We start from the raw sequence: 27,064 nt of genomic DNA, 5'->3' as shown, positions 1-27,064 counted from the left end.
TAATCACCACGGGGTTAATGATACATCTGTGCCATAAATTTATTTTCGTTTCGCCGCAGAAGATTAACCAGCGGAGCTGCCTGTATCCTGCTCTCATCATCGTAACCCGGCGACATCGTGCTGCCCAACGCAAAGCTTCGTATGAGACAAAAAGTTAAGACATTTCGCCGAATGCTATCCCCTGACCTAGAAACTTTCTTTCTCTTTTTTTTTTTTTTTTTGGTCATCAGTCTACTGACTGGTTTGATGCGGCCCGCCACGAATTCCTTTCCTGCGCTAACCTCTTCATCTCAGAGTAGCACTTGCAACCTACATCCTCAATTATTTGCTTGACGTATTCCAATCTCTGTCTTCCTCTACAGTTTTTGCCCTCTACAGCTCCTTCTAGTACCATGGAAGTCATTCCCTCATGTCTTAGCATATGTCCTATCATCCTGTCCCTTCTCCTTATCAGTGTTTTCCACATATTCCTTTCCTCTCCGATTCTGCGTAGACCTTCTCATTCCTTACCTTATCAGTCCACCTAATTTTCAACATTCGTCTATAGCACCACATCTCAAATGCTTCGATTCTCTTCTGTTCCGGTTTTCCCACAGTCCATGTTTCACTACCATACAATGCTGTACTCCAGACGTACATCCTCAGAAATTTCTTCCTCAAATTAAGGCCGGTATTTGATATTAGTAGACTCCTCTTGGCCAGAAATGCCTTTTTTGCCATAGCGAGTCTGCTTTTGATGTCCTCCTTGCTCTGTCCGTCATTGGTTATTTTACTGCCTAGGTAGCAGAACTTCATTGACTTCGTGACCATCAATCCTGATGTTAAGTTTCTCGCTGTTCTCATTGCTACGACTTCTCATTACCTTCGTCTTTCTCCGATTTACTCTCAAACCATACTGTGTACTCATTAGACTGTTCATTCCGTTCAGCAGACCATTTACTTCTTCTTCACTTTCACTCAGGATAGCAATGTCATCAGCGAATCGTATCATTCATATCCTTTCACCTTGTATTTTAATTCCACTCCATTCCATCATTGCTTCCTCGATGTACAGATTGAAGAGTAGGGGCGAAAGGCTACAGACTTGTCTTACACCCTTCTTAATACGAGCACTTCGTTCTTGATCGTCCACTCTTATTATTCCCTCTTGGTTGTTGTACATATTGTATATGACCCGTCTCTCCCTATAGCTTACCCCTACTTTTTTCAGAATCTCGAACAGCTTGCACCATTTTATATTGTCGAACGCTTTTTCCAGGTCGACAAATTCTATCAAAGTGTCTTGATTTTTCTTTAGCCTTGCTTCCATTGTTAGCCGTAACGTCAGAATTGCCTCTCTCGTCCCTTTACTTTTCCTAAATCCAAACTGATCGTCACCTAGCGCATTCTCAATCTTCTTTTCCATTCTTCTGTATATTATTCTTGTAAACAGCTTCGATGCATGAGCTGTTAAGCTGATTGTGCGATAATTCTCGCACTTGTCAGCTCTTGCCGTCTTCGGAATTGTGTGGATGATGCTTTTCCGAAAGTCAGATGGTATATCGCCAGACTCATATATTCTACACACCAACGTGAATAGTCGTTTTGTTGCCACTTCCCCCAATGATTTTAGAAATTCTGATGGAATGTTATCTATCCCTTCTGCCTTATTTGACCGTAAGTCTTCCAAAGCTCTTTTAAATTCCGATTCTAATACTGGATCCCCTATCTCTTCTAAATCGACTCCTGTTTCTTCTTCTATCACATCAGACAAATCTTCACCCTCATAGAGGCTTTCAATGTATCCTTTCCACCTATCTGCTCTCTCCTCTGCATTTATCAGTGGAATTCCCGTTGCACTCTTAATGTTACCACCGTTGCTTTTAATGTCACCAAAGGTTGTTTTGACTTTCCTGTATGCTGAGTCTGTCCTTCCGACAATCATATCTTTTTCGATGTCTTCACATTTCTTCTGCAGCCATTTCGTCTTAGCTTCCTTGCACTTCCTATTTATTTCATTCCTCAGCGACTTGTATTTCTGTATTCCTGATTTTCCCGGAACATGTTTGTACTTCCTCCTTTCATCAATCAACTGAAGTATTTCTTCTGTTACCCATGGTTTCTTCGCAGCTACCTTCTTTGTACCTATGTTTTCCTTCCCAACTTCTGTGATGGCCCTTTTTAGAGATGTCCATTCCTCTTCAACTGTACTGCCTACTGCGCTATTCCTTATTGCTGTATCTATAGCGTTAGAGAACTTCAAACGTATCTCATCATTCCTTAGTACTTCCGTATCCCACTTCTTTGCGTATTGATTCTTCCTGACTAATGTCTTGAACTTCAGTCTACTCTTCATCACTACTATATTGTGATCTGAGTCTATATCTGCTCCTGGGTACGCCTTACAATCCAGTATCTGATTTCGGAATCTCTGTCTGACCATGATGTAATCTAATTGAAAACTTCCCACATCTCCCGACCTTTTCCAAGTATACCTCCTCTTCTTGTGATTCTTGAACAGGGTATTCGCTATTACTACCTGAAACTTGTTACAGAACTCAATTAGTCTTTCTCCTCTTTCATTCCTAGTCCCAAGCCCATATTCTCCTGTAACCTTTTCTTCTACTCCTTCCTTAACAACTGCATTCCAGTTGCCCATGACTATTAGATTTTCGTCCCCCTTTACATACCGCATTACCCTTTCAATATCCTCATACACTTTCTCTATCTGTTCATCTTCAGCTTGCGACGTCGGCATGTCTACCTGAACTATCGTTGTCGGTGTTGGTCTGCTGTCGATTCTGATTAGAACAACCCGGTCACTGAACTGTTCACAGTAACACACCCTCTGCCCTACCTTCCTATTCATTACGAATCCTACACCTGTTATACCATTTTCTGCCGCTGTTGATATTACCCGATACTCATCTGACCAGAAATCCTTGTCTTCCTTCCACTTCACTTCACTGACCCCTACTATATCTAGATTGAGCCTTTGCATTTCCATTTTCAGATTTTCTGGTTTCCCTACCACGTTCAAGCTTCTGACATTCCACGCCCCGACTCGTAGAACGTTATCCTTTCGTTGATTATTCAATCTTTTTCTCATGGTAACCTCCCCCTTGGCAGTCCCCTCTCTATTAAAAGTATAAGAATTACAGACTCTATTCAAATAAATCCTTTGTTTAGTTTATGCTTGCTTTCTGCTAACGAAAATAAAATTACAATCAGTGAATTAAAAGTTGCCTGGTAGTCATTGTTGAAACACCAGTAAATATTAACTTCTTCTTCTCATTGGAACTAATTCTCCTTGCATGTCAAAATTATTGTTGTAGTAAATGGGACACTTGGGTGCAGTTGCAGGTTATTTTTTAATGATGTCCTTCATTGTCTTATAAACTGCTAGACTGCGCACACTAGCTACTAAATTTTTTTATAAGTGGATGCAACAACAGAAACTGAAAATTTTCAACTAAAATTCTATGCTGCGAATCATATGTCAAATTGTTTTTACCATACATTACCACATACATAAGCGTATCTTTCGGAATTTTATCAGTAAAATTTGCACACAACTTCATTGTAGTTTTCTGTGTAGCTAATACATTCATTCTTCTAGATATATTTATAACATAGATAGGATATTTTTCAATAAAACTGAATGGACTCACACTAACATCACCATTCAATTGTGTAGTACTCTTAAAATCTAAGAAAGAATAATAAGCTTTTAAATAATTATTTGGCGGATTTAGATTCCACATTTCTTGAGGAAAAATCTCGTTTCTGCCATTTTTAATATAGATATTCTGTAATTTAACATGATCGAATAAGGAAGAGTCAGTGAGCTGATTATTATTCCTTTTTGTCTGGAAAACAACAAAGATGAAATAAGGAATATCAAATTCTGCAGAGTTATAAAAAATTTGTAATATCTAACTCAAAATTTCTTTTTTCATCTAATCCAGCAATCTCTACAGTCTGTGGTTCAAAGAAAGATATGGGAATTTTTGGATTTTTAAGTCTATCTTGTTCTAGTTCAAGCGAATATTCTGGTTCAAATTTAACAACAGGAACACGAATTTCCATTGATTCTACAACAATTTTACCTTTTTTGGCAGTGTAGTCACATCTTCAACACCAGCATCATTGGTATCAGGTCAACGAAGAATACAATCTCCAGAGCTTGATGACCATGTAAAAATAACTGTTAAATCTCCTTCCCACATTGTTTCTTCATAATCTTTATAAAATCCACCGAATAATTCTAATGGATAAATTACTTCATTTTTCTTACTTTTTATCTTTCCATTACTAAGAATATGACCTTCCATGGTTAACTCATTGGCTATAATTGAAGTCAATCTAATAAGAGCCGATGAAGAAATAAATGGAAATTCCATTCTAGACAAAATATTGAATAAAAATCTCTCGGTGTACATGCCGCGTTAATTCAGTATAAAACTCCAAGCTTTCGACCACTACCTCCATGGTCGTCGTCAGCGCTAAAACTGACTGTCGTGAACTAACGAGGTTCCCACTTTTATATGTAAAGGATGGCTTCTGATTGGCTGAAATATGTCATAGCAACAGCGATATGGCGCGTAGTGAAGTGGTGCCCTCTACTTCCATAGATGTAGTTTCTATCCCGCGTTGCTTGCAGCGCCATCCCTTGAATCAGGAGGTAATGTGCAGGAAGTTTTTCTCTGCGATTTTTCTTTATCCAGTGCACTCTTCCAAGTGTTGCTAAGTGCATAGCCGTTGTCTCTGTTAAAGTTATTATCGCTAAGTCTAATTTCGACTGCTTCCCGGATCACAGAGTCCCAGTAATTCGATGCGTGGGCTATTACTCTGGTTTCTTCAAATAAAATCTTATGCTTGTTAAGCAGGCTATGTTCAGCCAACGCTGATTTTTCCAAATACCTGTATTTCAGGTGGCGCTGGTGCTCGATGCAGCGGTCGGCAACGGTTCTTACAGACTGCCCCACGCAATTCTTGCCGCATTCGCAAGGAATAATATAAATTACCGGCACTCTTAAGCCGAGACTATCTTTGACTGATCTCAACATTTCCTTAATTTTCCTAGGTGGTCGGAAAACTGGTTTTATTCCTTGCCTCTTCAGGACTCTGGCTATCTTGCTCGTTGTAGCACCGCAAAAGGAAGCCGCACTATGTGTTGGTCCTCTTCTTGTATATGGCTGGCATCGTGTCTTACTTTCTTGGACAATACTGATTTAATTTCACCGGCAGAACAACCATTCCTCTTGAAAACAGTAGTCAAATGGTTAATCTCGGGACCGAGGTGGTCCTTGTCGGAAATAGTCCTGGCTCTGTGTACTAAAGTATTCAGCATAGCTCTCTTCTGAGACGGATGATGGAAGCTGTGGCTATGCAGATATAAGTCTGTAGGGTTGGCTTCCTGTACACAAAATGGCCCAGTCGTCCATCCGGCTTTCGCTCCACCAACACATCTGAAAAAGGTAACTTCCCTTCCTTCTCTACCTCCAATGTAAATTTTATGTTTCGATGTACACCATTTAAATGTTCGACGAACTGCTGCAGCGTGTCGCTGCCGTGTGACCAGATTAAAAAAGTATCGTCGACGTACCTGTAGAAGCATGATGGGCAGAGGTGAGCACTGCTCAACGCTCGTTCTTCAAAGTCCTCCATGAAAAAATTCGCTATTGCTGGTGACAGTGGCGAACCCATGGCTGTTCCATCTGTCATTTCATAATAAGTTCCACTGTATAAAAAGTAAGTGGTCGTCAAGGTATGCCGGAACAACTTCAAACTTTTTGAGGAAAAATGAGCAGCCAACAGTTGTAATGTGTCATCCACAGGTACTTTGGTGAATAGAGAAACCACGTCGAGTCTGACCATGATATCACTTGGGTCTATCTTCATCTGTTTTATGATATCAACAAACATTTTTGAATTCTTAATATGGTGTGGGCAGTGACCAAGTATAGGCGCCAACAGTGTAGTTAAGTGTTTGGCAAGCCTGTACGTAGGAGAGCCAATAGCGCTAACAAGCTAACAATCGATCTCAATGGGACGCTCTCCTTATGAACCTTTGGCAAAGCGTAGAGTCTTGGTGGCCTAGGTGCTCTCGGCAGTAAGTTCTTCACCAGTTCGTCGGAGAGGCCAGAGTGTTTTAGTAGCTCCCTTGTCTTCCTGCTGAGCCCCGATGTGGGATCCCGTCTGAGAATCCGGTATGTGCTGTCCTCCAGTAATAATCCAAGTTTCTTGTGGTAATCTGTAGCATTGAGGATTACCGTGGCGTTCCCCTTGTCAGAAGGTAAAACAACTAGATCTTCATCCTTCTGCAACAGTTTCAGTCCTTGTCTCTCCTCTCTGCTGATGTTTGACTTAGGCGGCTTGGATGTCGCTAAAATCCGGCTAGTAGCAAGCCTTACGTCATCCACTGCTTCTTGAGGAATATGACGAACTGCTTGTTCCACTCCACTAATAATCTCAACCACCGGTAACTTACGTGGGGCTGGGGCAAAGTTAAATCCTTTACTGAGAGCCGAGATGGTAGCTTCATCTAGTTCCTTGTCAGAGAAGTTGATAACAGTGCGGTGAATGCCGTTGGACCCAGTAGTTCCTCCATCACGGTTAAGTCGCTCAAATTTATCGGCCTGCTTCGCCATAGTCCTGCTTAAATTGGCTCGTTGGTGTGCCGCCAAAGTCACATCCACCTATTCCCAGTCCAATGGTGAGAGGACTCCGGCCAGAAATAAATGGCAACTAAATAACAGGCGAGCGTTCATGTCTAGTTCATACCTGATATGACGTATCCTCTCTTTCACAATAGCATGCCTGATCTTTCGTAAAATTCTGTTTACTGCAGCGGTTCTGATGTGGTGTTTGACGACAGCGTTGTAAAAAAGCCAGATTGCTCAGCAACTGAGACTGTTTCAGGCGCAGCTTCTCCAGGTGACGAACGCTGCGCGCTATATCCTCCCCGTAGAGGAAACTAATGTGGCTACGAAGTCTTTCGCGACGTATTTCTTGAATAAAACTCTGGTGGTGATGGTGGTGGTGGTGGTTAGTGTTTAACGTCCCGTCGACAACGAGGTCATTAGAGACGGAGCTCATGCTCAGGTTAGGGAAGGATTGGGAAGGAAATCGGCTGTGCCCTTTCAAAGGAACCATCCTGGCATTTGCCTGAAGCGATTTAGGGAAATCACGGAAAACCTAAATCAGGATGGCTGGAGACGGGATTGAACCGTCGCCCACCCGAATGCGAGTCCAGTGTGCTAACCACTGCGCCACCTCGCTCGGTAATAAACATCTCTCGCTCGGTAATAAACATCTCTCGGTGTACATGCCGCTTTAATTCAGGATAAAACTCCAAGCTTTCGACCACTACCTCCATGGTCGTTGTCAGGGCTAAAACTGACTGTCGTGAACTAGCGAGGTCACTGCCCACATCATATTAAGAATTCAAAAATGTTTGTTGATATCATAAAACAGATGAAGATAGACCCAAGTGATATCATGGTCAGACTCGACGTGGTTTCTCTATTCACCAAAGTACCTGTGGATGACACATTACAACTGTTGGCTGCTCATTTTTCCTCAAAAAGTTTGAAGTTGTTCTGGCATACCTTGACGACCACTTACTTTTTATACAGTGGAACTTATTATGAAATGACAGATGGAACAGCCATGGGTTCGCCACTGTCACCAGCAATAGCGAATTTTTTCATGGAGGACTTTGAAGAACGAGCGTTGAGCAGTGCTCACCTCCGCCCATCATGCTTCTACAGGTACGTCGACGATACTTTTTTAATCTGGCCACACGGCAGCGACAAGCTGCAGCAGTTCGTCGAACATTTAAATGGTGTACATCGAAACATAAAATTTACATTGGAGGTAGAGAAGGAAGGGAAGTTACTTTTTTCAGATGTGTTGGTGGAGCGAAAGCCGGATGGACGACTGGGCCATTCTGTGTACAGGAAGCCAACCCATACAGACTTATATCTGCATAGCCACAGCTTCCATCATCCGTCTCAGAAGAGAGCTATGCTGAATACTTTAGTACACAGAGCCAGGACTATTTCCGACAAGGACCACCTCGGTCCCGAGATTAACCATTTGACTACTGTTTTCAAGAGGAATGGTTGTTCTGCCGGTGAAATTAAATCAGTATTGTCCAAGAAAGTAAGACACGATGCCAGCCATATACAAGAAGAGGACCAACACATAGTGCGGCTTCCTTTTGCGGTGCTACAACGAGCAAGATAGCCAGAGTCCTGAAGAGGCAAGGAATAAAACCAGTTTTCCGACCACCTAGGAAAATTAAGGAAATGTTGAGATCAGTCAAAGATAGTCTCGGCTTAAGAGTGCCGGTAATTTATATTATTCCTTGCGAATGCGGCAAGAATTGCGTGGGGCAGTCTGTAAGAACCGTTGCCGACCGCTGCATCGAGCACCAGCGCCACCTGAAATACAGGTATTTGGAAAAATCAGCGTTGGCTGAACATAGCCTGCTTAACAAGCATAAGATTTTATTTGAAGAAACCAGAGTAATAGCCCACGCATCGAATTACTGGGACTCTGTGATCCGGGAAGCAGTCGAAATTAGACTTAGCGATAATAACTTTAACAGAGACAACGGCTATGCACTTAGCAACACTTGGAAGAGTGCACTGGATAAAGAAAAATCGCAGAGAAAAACTTCCTGCACATTACCTCCTGATTCAAGGGATGGCGCTGCAAGCAACGCGGGATAGAAACTACATCTATGGAAGTAGAGGGCACCACTTCACTACGCGCCATATCGCTGTTGCTATGACGTATTTCAGCCAATCAGAAGCCATCCTTTACATATAAAAGTGGGAACCTCGTTAGTTCACGACAGTCAGTTTCAGCGCTGACGACGACCATGGAGGTAGTGGTCGAACGCTTGGAGTTTTATCCTGAATTAACACGGCATGTACATCGTGAGATTTTTATTCAAGAAATACGTCGCGAAAGACTTCGTAGCCACATTAGACAAAATATTGTTACCTTCCTTTATGGTGATAACATCAAACAGTTTTGCTACATAATTATCGATTAATTTTTTATTGGGTTTTCCATCATAAGTTGGATAATCTGTAGCATCAGTTCCAATAATACTAAAATTCATGTACAATTGAGCATGATGTAGATGAACCCAACCATCTCCAATATTTATATTAATCTCTGTGTTCTTGCTAGGGAGATTCATATTATTTTTAGTCTTTTCATTCACAGAGAATGAATAAAACTGATAACTTTCGACTTTGTCCATGATTTATTTAAAAATAAAAAATATTAAGCAATTTCTAAAATAACTGTTACACAACCACCATTAAAGTCAATTAAAATATCGTTTTCATCAGTTACAATAATTTCCAAGTCCTGAATTGGGTCAAACATAGGAATATTTACAGGATAATTTGGTTCATGAATTATTGGTCCACCAAATTCTGCATTAGGCTTGAATTAAGCAATAACATTAGTTTCTCTGTGAAAATGATCAGTATGCTTTACATACATTCCATCAGCAAGATTGAAATTTATATTTATTAATCCAAATGTAGTAATTTTAGGAACATCTTTAGCAATAGCCATTTCTTTAGCTTGAACAACTTGATTACCAATCCAAGCACACTACCAATACTATCTTTTATATCCATATACAATTTTACATTACTTTCAATAACAATTCTGTTTAAAATTTCATCTGCTTTAATGTGGATATTTGGCTTCTCCAAATGAATAAATTTTTCCAAGTTTTTCAAACTATACTGATCTACAGGAATTTCTATCGTTTCACCATCACAATAAAGTTAATTATTTCTCGGTGTAATATTTGGAGTTAGGAAAGTTGAATAAAAACCAACTAATGAAACACTACTAAAACTGTCCCTTATTGGAAAAGTTAATCTTTTTTTGAGAACAGATGACTTACCAATTAATTGAAATAGGTGACTCATTTACTATTACAAATTTTTATTAGTGAATAAGCAAAACAGATTGGGAACCAAAAATAAGAAGTCGAAAAATAAACATGGTAAACTTTTATCAAATTCTATTAGATGTACGATAATTGGACCAAGTGGTTGTGGAAAAACTACATTAATGATTGATAATTATATTTTAGCTCCAGGATGGTTAAACTGGAATAAAATTAATCATTTATATGTTTATTCAAAAAGCTTAGATCAACCAAAATACTTGGAATTTATGAAAGGATGTGAAAAAATTCAAGATGAAATAACTACATTCATCGGAAATAATAAAGAAATTGTCCCATTAGATCAATGCCTAGACAATTCAGTTGTTGTATTTGATGACTTTATTCTTGAAAATCAGGATGTTGTTAGAGAATATTTCACTAGAGGAAGACACAAAGGTATAGATTGTTTTTACTAGCTCAAACTTATTCAAAAATACCAAAACAGTCAGTTAGAGATAATTTAAACTTTTTAAATATATTTTGAGAGGATGATAAAAATTTAAATCATTTTTACCATGAGTTTGTTGGTGGAGATTTAAAGTCTGATAATTTTAAAGAAATGTGTAGTAAATGTTGGAATGATCAATTTGGACTTTTCACAATAGACATGACTAGAAAATCAAATGAAGGTTAATTTAGAAATAAAATACAACATTTCTTTTTTAATTAATGTTTTTAATTATTAAATAAATGTTTGCAAAATACGATCCAGAAACTGTTAAAAAAGCTTGATAGAACAGGAGAGTAAAAGAACAGTTAAAAGAAGAGTTTAGAAAATGGAAAAAACAACCAAGAACAGAATATGAAAAATTTAAAAAGGAAGATCAACCAGTTATTGATGCCATTGAACAAGTCAAACAAGGAATTGAAGGCTTAGGTGAAATGTTTTGAAAGCAATTAAAGAAAATAGAGAAGTTGAAAAACAAATGGTTCCTTATTATTTTGATGAATTTAACGATGTTCCAGCAATTAAACATTATGAAAGTGATAAAAGAGATTATAATCAAGCGAATCATAAATAACAAAGTTGTTAGATAATTATGATGAAGAAAGAAAACAGAAAGATGTTAAAAAAATAAAAATAAGTGAAAGAATGTTAGAATACATTAAACATAGTGAAGATAAAGTTTTTGGATTAAAGCATGTTGGTACATTTAAATTTGTAGGTAGATTGCATGTAAAATTTGAAGGCAATAAATTGACAATTGGTAATAGAACATATGAAGGAACTGATGGCTTAATGAATCTTTTAACTAAAAAGCAAATAATTATGGATGATATGAACACACTATTCACAAGTTCTGATCTGTCAAATTATGCAGATATATTGATTGAATCAGGAGCATTATATTCTGACAATAATCCAAATAAAATAAAATCAAGTAAAGGTAATAAATACAAAAATTTGATAAAAGAGATTGTTGAACTTTATTTTTGAAAAAAATGGCATCATCAGATTCAGATGAAAAAACTGGTGAAGGCTTTGTTAAAAAATATACAGAAAAACCCATTGAATATGTTTGCATGAGTGATGTTAGACAATTAATTGATAGATTAGCTGTAATTCATGGTGAAGAAATAGCTGGAAATAAGAATTATCACAATGAAAAAGTTGGAATAATGCAAAGGCTGACTAATAAATTTAGTGATTTCGTTGTCAACAATCCAAAAGGAATTCCATACTTAATTAGAATTTTGAATAATCTTCCTCACACATTTTGGAAGAGCGAAAAACATGGTAAAGGATTAGTCAATTGGTTTTAAATAATGTTCCAAAGCCTGAGATGCATTTACCAGGATATAATTTACTAAACTTGAAGAAAGATTAGAACGTGGTGATCCAGGAATAAATCCATTAGATGAAGCTTGTGACCAGCATGATATCGCATACAGAGATCATAAAGATGTACAATCTAGAAATGATGCAGATAAACAACTCCAGTTAACTGCAAAAGAAAGAATGCATGGCAGTGATGCTTCTTTAGGAGAAAAAGTCGCAGCAACAGCAGTTGGAGGAATAATGTATGGAAAACGAAAATGAGGAATGGGTTTAGGTGTGGATGAAATGGATGGGGAGTTTAATCTTTATTAAATTTTTAATTATATAAATGAATAAGTTTACAATTGATTATACTTTGCTACCTAGTGGCAAAACAAAAACAAAGTCAATTAAATTAAAGTTAAACAATGACCAATTAAATGTAATTGAACCATTTTTAACAGATGTTCAAAAAAGAAAGAAAAAAAAGAAAGTTGGTGGAAATTTACTTTTACATTAGGTATTCCTGTTGTTAAAAAAATTATTGAATATCTGACAGAAAAGAAAGATGGTAAAGGATGAACACAACATGAAGGCGGATTTTTACCATTATTATTGGCTGCATTACCATATTTAGCAACAATTGGTTCTTTAGCTGGTGGATCTGCAGCAATTGCAAATGCTGTTATAAACAAGAAGAAAGCTGATAAAGAATTAGAAGAACAAAAAAGACATAACTTAGAAATGGAAAAGAAAGCTGGAACTGGAATAAAGAAAACAAAAAAATTTCGAAAGAGTAATTAATAAATATTCTAATGCATTAAGTAATTTTGATATATAAGAATTTGCTAAGCAATTAAAAATTAAAGACTTCCATGGAGTATGTATGATTGATGAATTAGCAAATAAGCCATTTGAAATTGAATGTGGTATAGTAAATTTAGATACATCTGATAAGCCTGGTACACATTGGATTTGTTATTATAAAAATAAAGATAAAAAATTTGTTTTTGATTCATTTGGTGGTAATATACCAAAGTAATTAGTTAATTATTTAGGAAAGATGAATTATATTACAATACAGAATGAATACAAAATTTTGATAAAGTAATATGTGGCCATTTGTGTCTTTTTCTTTTAAAATTGCTTTGTGAAAATTATAATTTTAATGATATTTTAGATTTAATAAATGGACATTTTTAGAAATAAGATACATTTATTTAAACAAAGTGAACATGTAGTTAACACATTTTCATTCGATCGAGAAGAAAATATGATTAAACAATCTGATCCAAAGATAACTAATTCGATTAAACAATTTCAAAAATAATTTAATGCTACTTTTAAAGTAACTAAAGGTTATATAGGTTTTAAATGTAGAAGACTTGCTAATGTATATGATCCAATTGATGCAAAAGATGTAGTTAACAAACATTATTTTGGTAATGAACTATTAAACTTTGTTATAATACCAGAATATACAAGCATTTTAACACAATTTAATAACTATGTTAATAGAGAATAATATAACAAGTTTCTTTTAAAGGAAAGAAATGGTATTATAGATGGTATTATGGCGCATAATAATAAAGAAATTAACGATATGAAAAAATCTTATTATTGCATTAAAGAAAATTGATTCAGTAGAAAGTTATACTAAATCATTAGAATCAGAAATTAAAAATAGCTTAGAAAAAAAAGTAAGTAAAGATCTCGAAGTATTGGAAAAATTAGATTGATTATAACTTTATTAAATTTTTAATCTATATAAATGGAAAATCATACTTCACATGACTGTCACATTCATTGCTTGAAGTGTAAAAAATTTACTGATACACATAATCCATACAGATTAACAACAAAAAATGGAAGACAAAGAATTGGAAAGTCATTGCAGAGTTTGTAAAAAGAAGAAAAGTAAATTCGTCAAAAAAATTTGTAGGCAATGGTCTATATAATATTCCTGAAGAAATTATTAATGAATTACATAAACCAATGAGAAAAATTTTACACAAAGAAATGTAATTTCTCTCAGTGTAGATGATTTATGGCAAGCTGTCTTAGTAGAAACGGATTTGGGCAAGTTGAAAGGAATTTCTAAAATAAACAATGGATATAAATATTTATGTGACTGTTATCGATGTATTTTCGAAATTTGTCTGGGCTGTTCCAGCTACAGACAAAACAGGTAAGAATGTGGCTTATGCATTTGAAAAAATATTCAGCTCCAGGAGACCAAAAAATCTGCAGACAGATAATGGTAAAGAATTTTATAACAAATAATTTAAAGAACTGATCAAGAAATATAACATTAATCATTATTCAACTTTTTCAGAATTAAAAGCATCTGTTGTTGAACAATTGAACAGAACACTTAAAGAAAAGATGTGGAAGAAATTTGCTTTACAAGGAGATTACGAATGGGTTGACATAAACTCGAAACTAGTGACAAATACAATAACACAGTTCATCGAACTATAAAAAGGAAACCAATAGAAGTTAATGAAAAAAATTTAAAGTCGCCCATTTTGGAAAGGTAAAGGACTAAGAAAAAGTGAAATTTAAAAAAGGTGATAAAGTTAGAATTAGTAACCTTAAAGGTCTCTTTCAAAAAGGAAATACAGCTAATTGGTCAACAGAAATATCTGAAATTGAAGATGTTATTCGTTCTAATCCGATCACATATAAACTGAAAGATATTGAAGGTAATTTTTATGAACAAGAGCTACAGAAAACAAAATATCCGGATGTATACTTAGTTGAAAAAGTTTTAAGAAAGAAAGGAGATAAAGTTTATGTTAAATGGTTAGGTTTTGATAATTCGCACAATAGTTGGGTAAATAAAGATTGTTGGGTTTCAAGAGTTTCTTCTCTTTTTGAATGTATTCGTGAGAGGATTATCATGTTGGATTTCGATGAATGGGATTGCATTGTCCTTGAGGAATTTAACATAATGTTTCTTGTTTTGTCTTAAATTTTCAGAGGTCAAGTTATTGACCACTGTATTTCCATACAAAAACTCAAGAATGTCATTCGTGATGAACACGTTCTTCTCTTCAAACAAAGGAATCCAAATGTCATTGAACCAACTTCCTGAACATAATTCATAATTCCTTTCTTGAATGAATTCGAAAATGTTCAATTCTGAACTAGTGACAACGACCATTTATATAGAATGAAAATACATTAGTAAATTAAAATTTTTCGTTGCCTCTTAAGGTGAACGATTCAATCAGTTTAAAATTTCAGTATTAGATATTTCCATTTAATATAGAATAAAAATACATTAGTAAATTAAAATTTTTTAGGCATCTGCAACTTCCTTAAGAGTGTGTCATTAAAGATAACAATTTCCTTTTCATCAAATGTGTATTGTACTAAAAACTCATAAATAAAATAAAAAAATCAGTAGAAATACTAATGAGAGAAGGAAAATTATAAGTGTAAACATTTTATCTATGCAGCTATCAACCCAACAGCAACATGAAAGAGGATTCATTTATTAAGGAAAAATTTTAATTATTAATGAAAATTCATCTCAATATATGGAAGCATACAAGAAGTGTAAAAAATGTGAAGTAGAGAAATCAATTGATAACTTTTATCAAAACAAATACTCAAAGGATAAGTTTTCATATATGTGTAAAGAATGTCATAAAATGATTACAAAAAATACATATAATAACAAAAAAGAATGTTTTGAACAGTTTATATCTAATTATAAAAAACATTTACAAACAAATAGACACATCAAAAATGAACTACATACTTAGAGTATTAAAAATTTTCCTTAAATAAATTAGAACTATTTCTGCAATTTTTCAAATCTATTAAAAATTTATCTTTAATAAATTAGAACTATCTTTGCTGCTGCTCTCCAATTTTGCAAATCTTCTAAAAATTATCTTAAATAAATTAGAAGTCATCTTTGCTGTTGATCTTCAATGTTTTCAAATCTATTAAAAATTTATCTTTAATAAATGGAAGCCTTTCTGAGAAAGTTTCCAGTCACTCAACTTCATGATTATTGCAGGAGGAATAATTTACAAGGATATAGTGCAATTAGAAACGACGGTTTTATCAACTTAATTGTTTCAAATTATTTACCACCACCACCACCCATTTTGTCAGAAGCTAATGAAAATTTTTCTATAATAAAAGATAGAAAAATGTAAGTCTCTCTGAGAGATTTAACAGTTGCTCAACTTCATGATTATTGCAAAAGGATTAATTAACAAGGGTATAGTGCACTTAGAAAGGATGGTCTTATCAACTTAATTATTTCAAATAATTCACAAGTTGCTACAAGAACTCTAGAAAATTTGAAAGTAAGTGAACTAATAGATAAAGCTAAAGATCTTGGTATTAAAGGATACAATACATTAAAGAAATCAGAGTTAATTAATGCCATTGTATTACAAGAGTTTAATTTTCATCCAGATGTATTTCAAAAAACTAGATTAAGAGCAAAATGTGTACCAAATATAAATTACTTTTACAGATCTGATGATGATATTATTGAAAAGCCTCGTCCACCAAGAGAGGAAAAAATAGTAAGACTAGATGAAATTTATCCTTTGTTTTTGGTCATCAGTCTACTGACAGGTTTGATGCGGCCCGCCACGAATTCCTTTCCTGTGCTAACCTTTTCACCTCAGAGTAGCACTTGCAACCTACGTCCTCAATTATTTGCTTGACGTATTCCAATCTCTGTCTTCCTCTACAGTTTTTGCCCTCTACAGCTCCTTCTAGTACCATGGAAGTCATTCCCTCATGTCTTAGCAGATGTCCTATCATCCTGTCCCTTCTCCTTATCAGTGTTTTCCACATATTCCTTTCCTCTCCGATTCTGTGTAGAACCTCCTCATTCCTTACCTTATCAGTCCACCTAATTTTCAACATTCGTCTACAGCACCACATCTCAAATGCTTCGATTCTCTTCTGTTCCGGTTTTCCCACAGTCCATGTTTCACTACCATACAATGCTGTACTCCAGACGTACATCCTCAGAAATTTCTTCCTCAAATTAAGGCCGGTATTTGATATTAGTAGACTTCACTTGGCCAAAAATGCCTCTTTTGCCATAGCGAGTCTGCTTTTGATGTCCTCCTTGCTCTGTCCGTCATTGGTTATTTTACTGCCTAGGTAGCAGAACTTCATTGACTTCGTGACCATCAATCCTGATGTTAAGTTTCTCGCTGTTCTCATTTCTACTACTTCTCATTACCTTCGTCTTTCTCCGATTTACTCTCAAACCATACTGTGTACTCATTAGACTGTTCATTCCATTCAGCAGATCATTTAATTCTTCTTCACTTTCACTCAGGATAGCAATGTCATCAGCGAAACGTATCGTTGATATCCTTTCACCTTGTATTTTAATTCCACTCCTGAACCTTTCTTTTATTTCTATCATTGCTTCCTCGATGTACAGATTGAAGAGTAGGGGCGAAAGGTTACAGCCTTGTCTTACACCCTTCTTAATACGAGCACTTCATTCTTGATCGTCCACTCTTATTATTCCCTCTTGGTTGTTGTACATATTGTAAATGACCCGTCTCTCCCTATAGCTTACCCCTACTTTTTTCAGAATCTTCAACAGCTTGCACCATTTTATATTGTCGAACGCTTTTTCCAGGTCGACAAATCCTATGAAAGTGTCTTGATTTTTCAGTAGCCTTGCTTCCATTGTTAGCCGTAACATCAGAATTGCCTCTCTCGTCCCTTTACTTTTCCTAAACCCAAACTGATCGTCACCTAGCGCATTCTCAATCTTCTTTTCCATGCTTCTGTATATTATTCTTGTAAGCAGCTTCGATGCATGAGCTGTTGAGCTGATTGTGCAATAATTCTCGCACTTGTCAGCTCTTGCCGTCTTCGGAATTGTGTGGATGATGCTTTTCCGAAAGTCAGATGGTATATCGCCAGACTCATATATTCTACACACCAGCGTGAATAGTCGTTTTGTTGCCACTTCCCCCAATGATTTTAGAAATTCCGATGGAATATTATCCATCCCTTCTGCCTTATTTGACCATAAGTCCTCCAAAGCTCTTTTAAATTCCGATTATAATACTGGATCCCCTATCTCTTCTAAATCGACTCCTGTTTCTTCTTCTGTCACATGAGACAAATCTTCACCCTCATAGACGCTTTCAATGTATTCAGCCGCCAATGCTGATTATTTATCAAAATTTACGCAGTGGCGGGGATCGAACCCGGAACTGTAGACGTGTTTGATTATGAATCAAAGACGCTACCCTTAGACCACGACCATTTAGTAGTAAATTATTTGATAAAGAAAAGGAAGCTGAGCCCTCTGAAAAGAATTTAATTGAGATAAAAGAAATTAAATCGAAATTTAATGAAAAATTTAAAGCACGGTCTGTTGACTATAAAATTGTCTTTAACAATGCTAACATTGTCAAAGTCGATATTGTTAGTGAGAAAACAGATTATACAACAAAAGCACTCAATTCCGTGGTAGATGTAGCTAAAAAGAGGAATAATTTCAGGAAAGGAGATAATCTGAATATAACAACCAACGACCTAAAAATGTTTTCTCCAATTTCTACAGGTTATGATGCATCGAATAATACACAAGAGTCTGTTCAAATTTTGTGCAACAAAATGAGGGATATCTTAACATAAGATGAAACTGTTGATATAGTAAAAACATGATTTAATATTCAGGTTTTAGCAATTCCTAGAGGTAGTGGGCATGAAAAAATAATAAATCTGGCAGAAGACAAAAAGCCTAAGAGATGCATCACAAGAATTCATAACAATGATAATTTGTGTTGTCCTAGAGCTGTAATTGTGGCTTTGGCATATCACACAAATAATATTTTGGGAAGAGAACTCAGTGATAATGAAATTAAGAGTTGGAGATGAATACAAATTACAGAAAGAGTTAACTAATATATTATGTAATCAGTTGGGCGAATACAGAGAAGAAGGATTTACTTTGGATGACATTAAAAATATTGAAGAATTGTTGGATATCCAAATAAATGTAGTATGTGCTGAACATTTTAATGCAATTATCTATAGTGGTCCTGAGAAAGACATCAAGATTTATCTGTACAAAGATCACAATCATTTTGATGTAATTAACAGTATGACTGCTTTCTTAGGATCATCATATTTCTGTGATAAATGCAAGAAACCATATCACAACAAGGAGAAACACATATGTAAAATAGATCGAAAAGTGTGTATATTATGCAAAAGACCAGAACATGAAAGTGAAGAAAATAAGATTTATTGTGAGAAATGTAAGAGATACTGTTATAATGAACAATGCTTAAACAATCACCAAGAAGTTTGTGATACAGCTTACAAGTGTGAAGGATGTAAAAAGATTTGTTTAAGATCTAAAGAACATAAATGTGGCTTTGAACTTTGCAGAAATTGTAAACAAGTAGTGGAAATTGGAAATCATAAATGTTATATGCAACTTGTATTGCAAAAAGGTGGTATCTGTGAATGAAAATTTGGTGATGAATTTATAGTGCAAGGTTGCCCAAATTGTAATAAAGAAGGTTGCTATGTTAATGTTGAATTCCAAGATTTTTTTATTTACCAGTGCTTCGTGTGTAATAAAATAGTTGGTGGTAAAGAGTTTAAATGTTGTGAAAAAGGCTTTCCAAAGAAAATGAATTGTACCTATACTGAAAGATACATGTGGTTTGATTATGAAGCAACTCAAGAAACTGGAACACACATTCCAAATCTTATAATTGTTCACAATTTTAAAGGTGATACTGTTTATAAATTTAAGACAAAGGATGAATTCTGTAAGTGGATGATATCTCAAAAGAACAGTTATCACACATTCATAGCTCACTATGCAAAAGGTTATGATTCCCAATTCATTCTGAAGTACTGTGTTGAAAACACAATAATGCCATCTACCATCTACACAGGAACTAAAGTAATATTATTGGAGATCAAACAGTTAGGCACAAAAATTAAAGACAGCAGTAATTTTTTACAAGGTCCACTTAGTAGTTTTCCAAAAACTTTTGATTTGAAGGATTTGAAGATGGCTACTTCCCACATTTATTCAATACGCCAGCAAATGAAAACTATATAGGACTGATTCCTGATACTGAATATTATTGTGTTGACAGTATGAAGCCAAAAGATAGAGATATATTAAGATGAGGTTGTTTAGAATTAAGAAAACAGTTTCTGGAAATTGCTAACATTGATGCATTCTGTCAGTTAACAATTGCTGGCGTTTGTATAGCAATTTACAGATCGAAATATTTACAGAAAAATACAATCGCTGTATTGGATAAAGAACAGAATGAGAATTACTGTAAACAATCGATAGCCTGGTTGAATAGTTTAAATAATAGCAACATCTCACATGCTCTTAACGCTGGAGAAGTCGGAATTGCAGGAGCAAAAGTAGGTGGATTTGATAAAGCAACTAATACTGTTTACCAATATCATGGTTGCTTCTGGCATGGTTGTAAAAAATGTTTTAAAAGTGCAACAATTAACAACAGAAATAAGGAAAATATGAGTGATCTTTATCAAAAGACAAGAGAAGAAATACGAAATACTGGATAGAATCTGGTGGAAATGTGGGAATGTGATTCAGTGAACTCAGTACAGTACAAAAATCTTATACAGTAACCTAAAATTGTTGAACCATTGAATTCAAGAGATGCATTTTATGTTGGACGAACAGATGAGACAAAATTAAGAGCTAAAGCAGATGGTATTAGCTCAAAAATAAAATATATTGATGTATGTAGTATTTATCCAACCGTGCAATATTATGATTATTATCCTCAACAACATCCAAGGAAAATATATAGACCAAGATACTATTCTAAAAATTGGTATGGGTTAATAAAATGTAAAGTATTCGCTCCTAGAAGATTGTATCATCCAGTTTTACCTGTATGCATGCAAATCGATAAAAATGAAAAACTATTGTTTCCTCTGTGTGTCAAATGTGCAGAAGAACAGCTATGTAAATGCAATCACTGTGATGAAGAAAGAAGTTTTATTGGAACTTGGTCGACAGATGAAGTAAAGAAAGCTGTAGAAAAAGGAGATAAAGTTTTAGAAGTTTATAAAGTATGGGACTTTAAAAATAAAAGCAATATACTGTTTATAAATTATGTGAAACACTTTATGAAAATAAAATTAGAAATTAGTTCACATAATTTTGAGACTGACGAAGAATACATCAAAACAGTTAAAGAGAAGTGGATATTGACTTGGATCGTGATAGAATAAAAGAAAATCCTGGAAAGCGAGCTGTTGCCAAGATCTGTCTGAATTCATTATGGGGCAAATTTGGACAAAGACAAAACATGAGTCAAACAGAATATGTGACAAATTTGCAACAATTTTATGAGATACTGTTGGATGGTCAATTAGATAACTTAGATGTAAATTTTATTACAGAGGAAATGGTCCAGATGAGGTATAATTCCAAAAATTATTATGTGGAAAACAATGCAGCAACGAATATCTTTATAGCTGCACTATCTACATCAAATGCAAGACTTAGATTGTATGATATGTTAGATAAATTAGGAAAAAATGTTATATATTTCAATACTGATTCTGTAGTGTATATAGATGATGATAAAAATACTGTGGAAACAGGTTGTATGTTAGGTGAATGGACAGATGAATTGGGAAATAATTGGATTACACTTTGGGCTTCAACAGGTCCAAAAAGTTATTATTATGAGAAAAATGATAAAAAGACAGAAATGAAAGTAAAAGAAATCAGATTAAATTACAAGAATATTCCAAAGTAGAATGGCACATCTATGCTCAGAAGTGAAAGAAGTGAAAGAAAAGATACAATTAGAATACAATCAGATAACTAGAGATGTTGATACTAAAAATCTAGTAAACAAACTGGTTAAGAAAGAATTTTCATTTCAGTATGATAAAAGAATTGTTCTGGATAACTATGATACAGTGCCTTATGGATACTAAAAATTATCTGTATCTTCTAATGTAAATAAAGAATTCATACCACATTCCTTATACAAATAGAATAAATTACTTAGTTGCATTTTGTTGTATTCTAAGATGTCTAACTTTTTAGTTATGAATGATAAACTTTTAAAAATAACAAATAAACTTTAATGTAATTTTGTAGGTAAATTATTAATTGGTAAATTAGAATCTACTATTTGTTTTACTGTCATAGAAAAGAGAGAATTGGAATATTCTATCTCCTCCCATATTTCTATATCTGTTTCCCAGTAGTTATCAAAGTACTTTTCGTGTTTTTCTTTATAAATTCTGTTAAATGCACGACCATGTTTACTATGCTTCTGACTTCTCAAGTGTTCTATAATTAATGATGGTTTAAAATATTCTGTGCAAGTATTACACTCAACTTGTTTCTCTCTTGGATTATTACTTCTTTCGCAAAGATGTCAAACTTAAATTCATCCCAAACATTAGTCATATTTATATAGAATAAAAATTTAAAAGATTATTAAAATTTTATTCTATATAAATGGAAAATCTACTGAAGAAGCTCAATAATGTCAGCAATTCTAATCTGTTTAAAAAGATTAGTTAGTTTGATGTAAATGAGCGTTATTACATTACTGACTCTGAACATTTAAAAACTAGATATGGTAATAAAATTTGTCTAGAGCTCAATAATAAATTTAAAATTATTTTGCCAGAAACGTTTAATAAAATAATAGATAACTGGGACTTCCAATTTTTTAAAGATGGTGAAATTAAACTAAAATATAAAGGAATGAAGAGAACTAAAAATAATGATAACGAATTTCATGATCTAGAGTTTGTTGTGTAGAATTTTTTTAAAACAATCAGCTCATTGACTCTTCCTTATTCGATCATGTTAAATTACAGAATATCTATATTAAAAATGGCAGCAACGAGATTTTTCCTCAAGAAATGCGGTATCTAGATCCGCCAAATATTTATTTAAAAGCTTATGATGCTTTCTTAGATTTTAAGAAACTAAACAATTGAATGGTGATGTTAATGTGAGTCCATTCAGCTTTATTGAAAATTATCCTATCTATGTTATAAATATGTCTAGAAGAATGAATGTATTAGCTACACAGAAAACTTCAATGAAGTTGTGTGCAAATTTTACTGATAAAATTCCGAAAGATACGCTTATGTATGTGGTAATGTATAGTAAAAACAATTTGACATATGATTCGCAGCATAGAATTTTAGTTGAAAGTTTTCAGTTTTTGTTGTTGCATCCATTAATAAAAAATTTTAGTAGCTAGTGTGCGCAGTCTAGCAGTTTATAAGACAGTGAAAGACATCATTAAAAAATAACCTGCAACTGCACACAAGTGACCCACTTACTACTTATTGTAGTTATGTTATGTAGTTTTATGTATTGTTATGAGACTAGATATATGACAGTGACTAATAAGAGTATTTTGTCGCGAAATATGGCTTCGCGCGAAAATTACGGAGACCGCCATAATTGGTTGCGTTCTGACCAATAATGTAGGAGCTGCTATTCCCGTAATGGTGCATTTCCTGACGTGAGCGTGAATTATAAATGTCAGCTGTCAAATCACGTAGGGATTGTTTACCCAGTAATAAAACTTTTTGATATTGTATTGCTACGAATCCTAGTATTAAGAGACAGTCGTTATACTCAAAAGTGGGTAGATGTATGGTGAACCCCCCCCCCCCCCCCAGTGTTCATGCAATTATTAACAGTATTGTGTGTGATTCACGAAATTTCAGAGCAGTTTCTCGTGAATATTAGACTTTTCAGTTCATAAACAAAGTGTGATCGTGACCAATTGAGAAGTATAACAAAGAGTGTGGTTTTCCAACTAGAATTTTGGATGACTTCACAGTTCAGATTTTGATAATTATTTTTCCTGGGGGTTTGAAGTCATCACAGCCTCCACGCCTCTCCTGGGCTCGTGACCATTTCGATTGGATCCCTGACGACTGGAAAGCTGTTACCTGTTGTCAACGACGCACTATACCAGTTGGCAGTGGCTCCATAATTCTGTGGGCAGTGGGACAGTGTTTGCGTGGCATGGACTGCGTCCTCTTGACCAAGTGATCCGATCATTGACTGGAAATGGTTATTTCTGGCTACTTTGAGACCATTTGCAGACTTCATGTTTCTTAACAGCAACGGAATTTTTATGGATGACAATGCACAATGTCATCAGGCTACAGTTGTTCACAATTGATTTAAAGATTATTCTGGACAGTTCGAGGGAATGATTTGGCAACCCAGATCGCCCAATATGAATCCCATCGAAAATTTATGGGACACTATCGAGAGGTTAGTTCATGCACAAAATTTTGCAGTAGCAACACTTTCGGAATTATTGATGGTTGTAGAGGTGTCATGGCTCACTATTTCTCCAGGAGACTTCCCATGACTTGTTAAATCCCTACCACGTCGATCTGCTGTACTACTCTCCGAGCAAAAGAAGATTGGACATTATATTAGGAGGTATCCCATGACTTTTGTCATCTCACTGTAGAGCATAAGCGTCACACACGCTTACAACAAGTGACAAATTAGTTATTGCATAGTTTTGCCTCAGTACTAGTTATCATATGGAGGATAACAACACGAATATTGTGGTATGCGCTTCCAGGTATTGAGATAGTGGTATTAAGGAAGCAAGCTCAAATTAAATTAGCAAGTCAAATCAAAAATAGAAATGATGGATTTTGGTAGCTACTCACTCGTTGGTAATTATTATTATTATTATTCATTTTGGTCATCTTTGGTTATGTGGTGGTGCTACCTGTTTACGGTGTGTGTGTGTTTTGTCTGTCCACATATGCTGCCTTATGGCTTTTCTCTGGTGTAGCTCACCTACAAAGGGTTTAAATTTCATTGCCCAGAACCCTCTCATTGCATTTTGAAGATGCCACTAAGCTGCATCCCAATAAGCTGTCTGAACATTTAATTCCCTTATAGAAACGTAATTTTCATGTGGTTAACTGTAGAATACTAGGTACCAGACTATAGTGTTGAGAGAATACTGTAACTAACTACATGTCTCCTTCCACAGTTGAGCAGTGAAGACCAGAGTTTGGAACAGAGAGCACGGAATGCCACTCTCGGACTATAAAGACCTGGTGGGCACCGTGGCAAGCTATGCTGCCATCGCTCAGATGCTCTCTGGCATCATCATGTGCCGCAACTTCGCTCGCCAGGGCACCACACGTGGCATGCCCCCGACCATGTTCGTCATGGGTGGCACGCTGGGCGTCGTCATGGTGGAGTTCGCCCGCATCATGAAGGACGCGGCAATGCTGCGCGCCAACCGTGCCATCATGCTACTCAACCTGGGCTACCTGGCTTGCTACTGGTACTACTGCGACGACCGGCCCCTGTTCTACCGAACACTGACCAAAGCCACCGTCCTGGCTGCGGGGCTGCTCACCTACGCCCGCCTCGAGGACCCCGCAGTGGTCGAGTTCCGGTTCGGTGCCATCCTCACTGTCCTGTTCTTCTTCCTAGTCGCTTCACCACTCTTTTCACTGCGAGAGATCATCAGAACCAAGAACAGCATCAGCATACCACTGCCGATGGTCCTGTCGGGTACTGTTGTAACCCTACTGTGGCTGCTTTACGGGGTGATGATTGGAAGTGCTTTTCTGATTTTCCAGAATGTGATTGTTTTGGTCTTATCAGTGGCCCAGTTGGGTCTGGTTATCATTTACCCGAGGACTCTGCCACCTGAGGAGAGCAAGGGCGTTGACTATCTTTGATAACTGTGCTCAACTGACTGTCTGACAACTTTGTGTTTGATGATACAACTGTAGTATTCTGTCTTCCTACTTTTTTATACAAATTGTTTGCTAATAAAATGTTGATCTGGAAATATTTTTTTCGTCACAGCTTCATTGCTAATCTTGACAGATGTTGGGTCTCAGCAGAGTACAGCGCATGAGTATTTTAAATGACTCTTGATGATAATTTCTAATGATTTCTCAAGGGTTACCAGAGTTGGAGATGCATACGAAGAAAGAGAGGTTGTACACAGAGTCTAAAAGATTTAGGTTATCTACTTTAATCGACAGCATTACTGGCAGAATAAAGCAACTCTAGTGCTATTCAACTACTAGTTAAGTAACCTTCTCAGTCACGTTCACAATGATGTAGTGATCCACTCAGTGACTAAGTAGCTTTATTCAATGCTGTGTCAATCTCAAAGTACACTACTTCAGTTGTTAGTATATAAATGATTACGTATTCACATATATATATATATATATATATATATATATATATATATATAGGATGGTCCATTGATAGTGACCAGGCCAAATATCTCACGAAATAGGCATCAAACGAAAAAACTACAAAGAACGAAACTTGTCTAGCTTGAAGGGGGAAACCAGATGGCGCTATGATTGGTCCGCTAGATGGCGCTGCCATAGGTCAAACGGATATCAAATGCGTTCTTTTAAATAGGAACCCCCATTCTTTGTTACATATTCGTGTAGTACGTATAGAAATATGAATGTTTTAGTTGGACCACATTTTTCGCTTTGTGATAGATGGCGCTGTAATAGTCACAAACGTATAACTACGTGGTATCACGTAACATTCCGCCAGTGCGGACGGTATTTGCTTTGTGGTACATTACCCGTGTTAAAAAGGACCGTTTACCAAGTGCGGAAAAGGTCGATGTCGTGTTGATGTATGGCTATTGTGATCAAAATGCCCAACGAGCGTGTGCTATGTTTCCTTTTCGGTATCCTGGACATCATCCAAGTGTCCGGACCGTTCGCCGGATAGTTAAGTTATTTAAGGAAACAGGAAGTGTTCAGCCACATGTGAAACGTCAACCGCGACTTGCAACAAATGATGATGCCCAAGTAGGTGTTTTAGCTCCTGTCGCAGCTAATCCGCACGTCAGTCGCAGACAAATTGCGCGAGAATCGGGAATCTGAAAAACGTCGGTGTTGAGAATGCTACATCAATATCGATTGCATCTGTACCATATTTCTATGCACCAGGAATTGCATGGCGACGACTTTGAATGTCTTGTACAGTTCTGCCACTGGGCACAAGAGAAATTACGGGACGATAGCAGATTTTTTGCATACGTTCTATTTAGCGACGAAGCGTCATTCACCAACAGCGGTAACGTAAACCGGCATAATATGCACTATTGGGCAACGGAAAATCCACGATGGCTGAAACAAGTGGAACATCAGCGAACTTGGCGGGTTAATGTACGGTGCGGCATTATGGGAGGAAGGATAATTGGCCCCCATTTTATCGATGGCAATCTAAATGATGCAATGTATGGTGATTTCCTACGTAATGTTCTACCAATGTT

The 27,064-nt window shown here is 35.8% G+C and overlaps 1 protein-coding gene across 1 annotated transcript in view; it reads left to right on the top strand.

Annotated features, from left to right (window-relative positions):
- LOC126427079 (sugar transporter SWEET1-like) overlaps positions 1 to 25,558 on the top strand; it is a 94,740-nt gene extending 69,182 nt beyond the window's left edge. Inside the window, exon 2 of the mRNA XM_050089250.1 lies at positions 24,782 to 25,558. Coding sequence (XP_049945207.1) covers positions 24,822 to 25,484 — 663 coding nt within the window. The 5' untranslated portion in view covers positions 24,782 to 24,821 and the 3' untranslated portion in view covers positions 25,485 to 25,558. The remainder of the gene's footprint in view (positions 1 to 24,781) is intronic.
- Positions 25,559 to 27,064: the final 1,506 nt, after the last annotated feature.

The sequence above is a fragment of the Schistocerca serialis genome, chromosome 11 (genome assembly GCF_023864345.2).
Source record: "Schistocerca serialis cubense isolate TAMUIC-IGC-003099 chromosome 11, iqSchSeri2.2, whole genome shotgun sequence".
Taxonomy (NCBI): Eukaryota; Metazoa; Arthropoda; class Insecta; order Orthoptera; family Acrididae; genus Schistocerca; species Schistocerca serialis.
The sequence above is the reverse complement of the archived record's forward strand: the minus strand, read 5'-3'. Positions and strand labels throughout refer to the sequence as shown.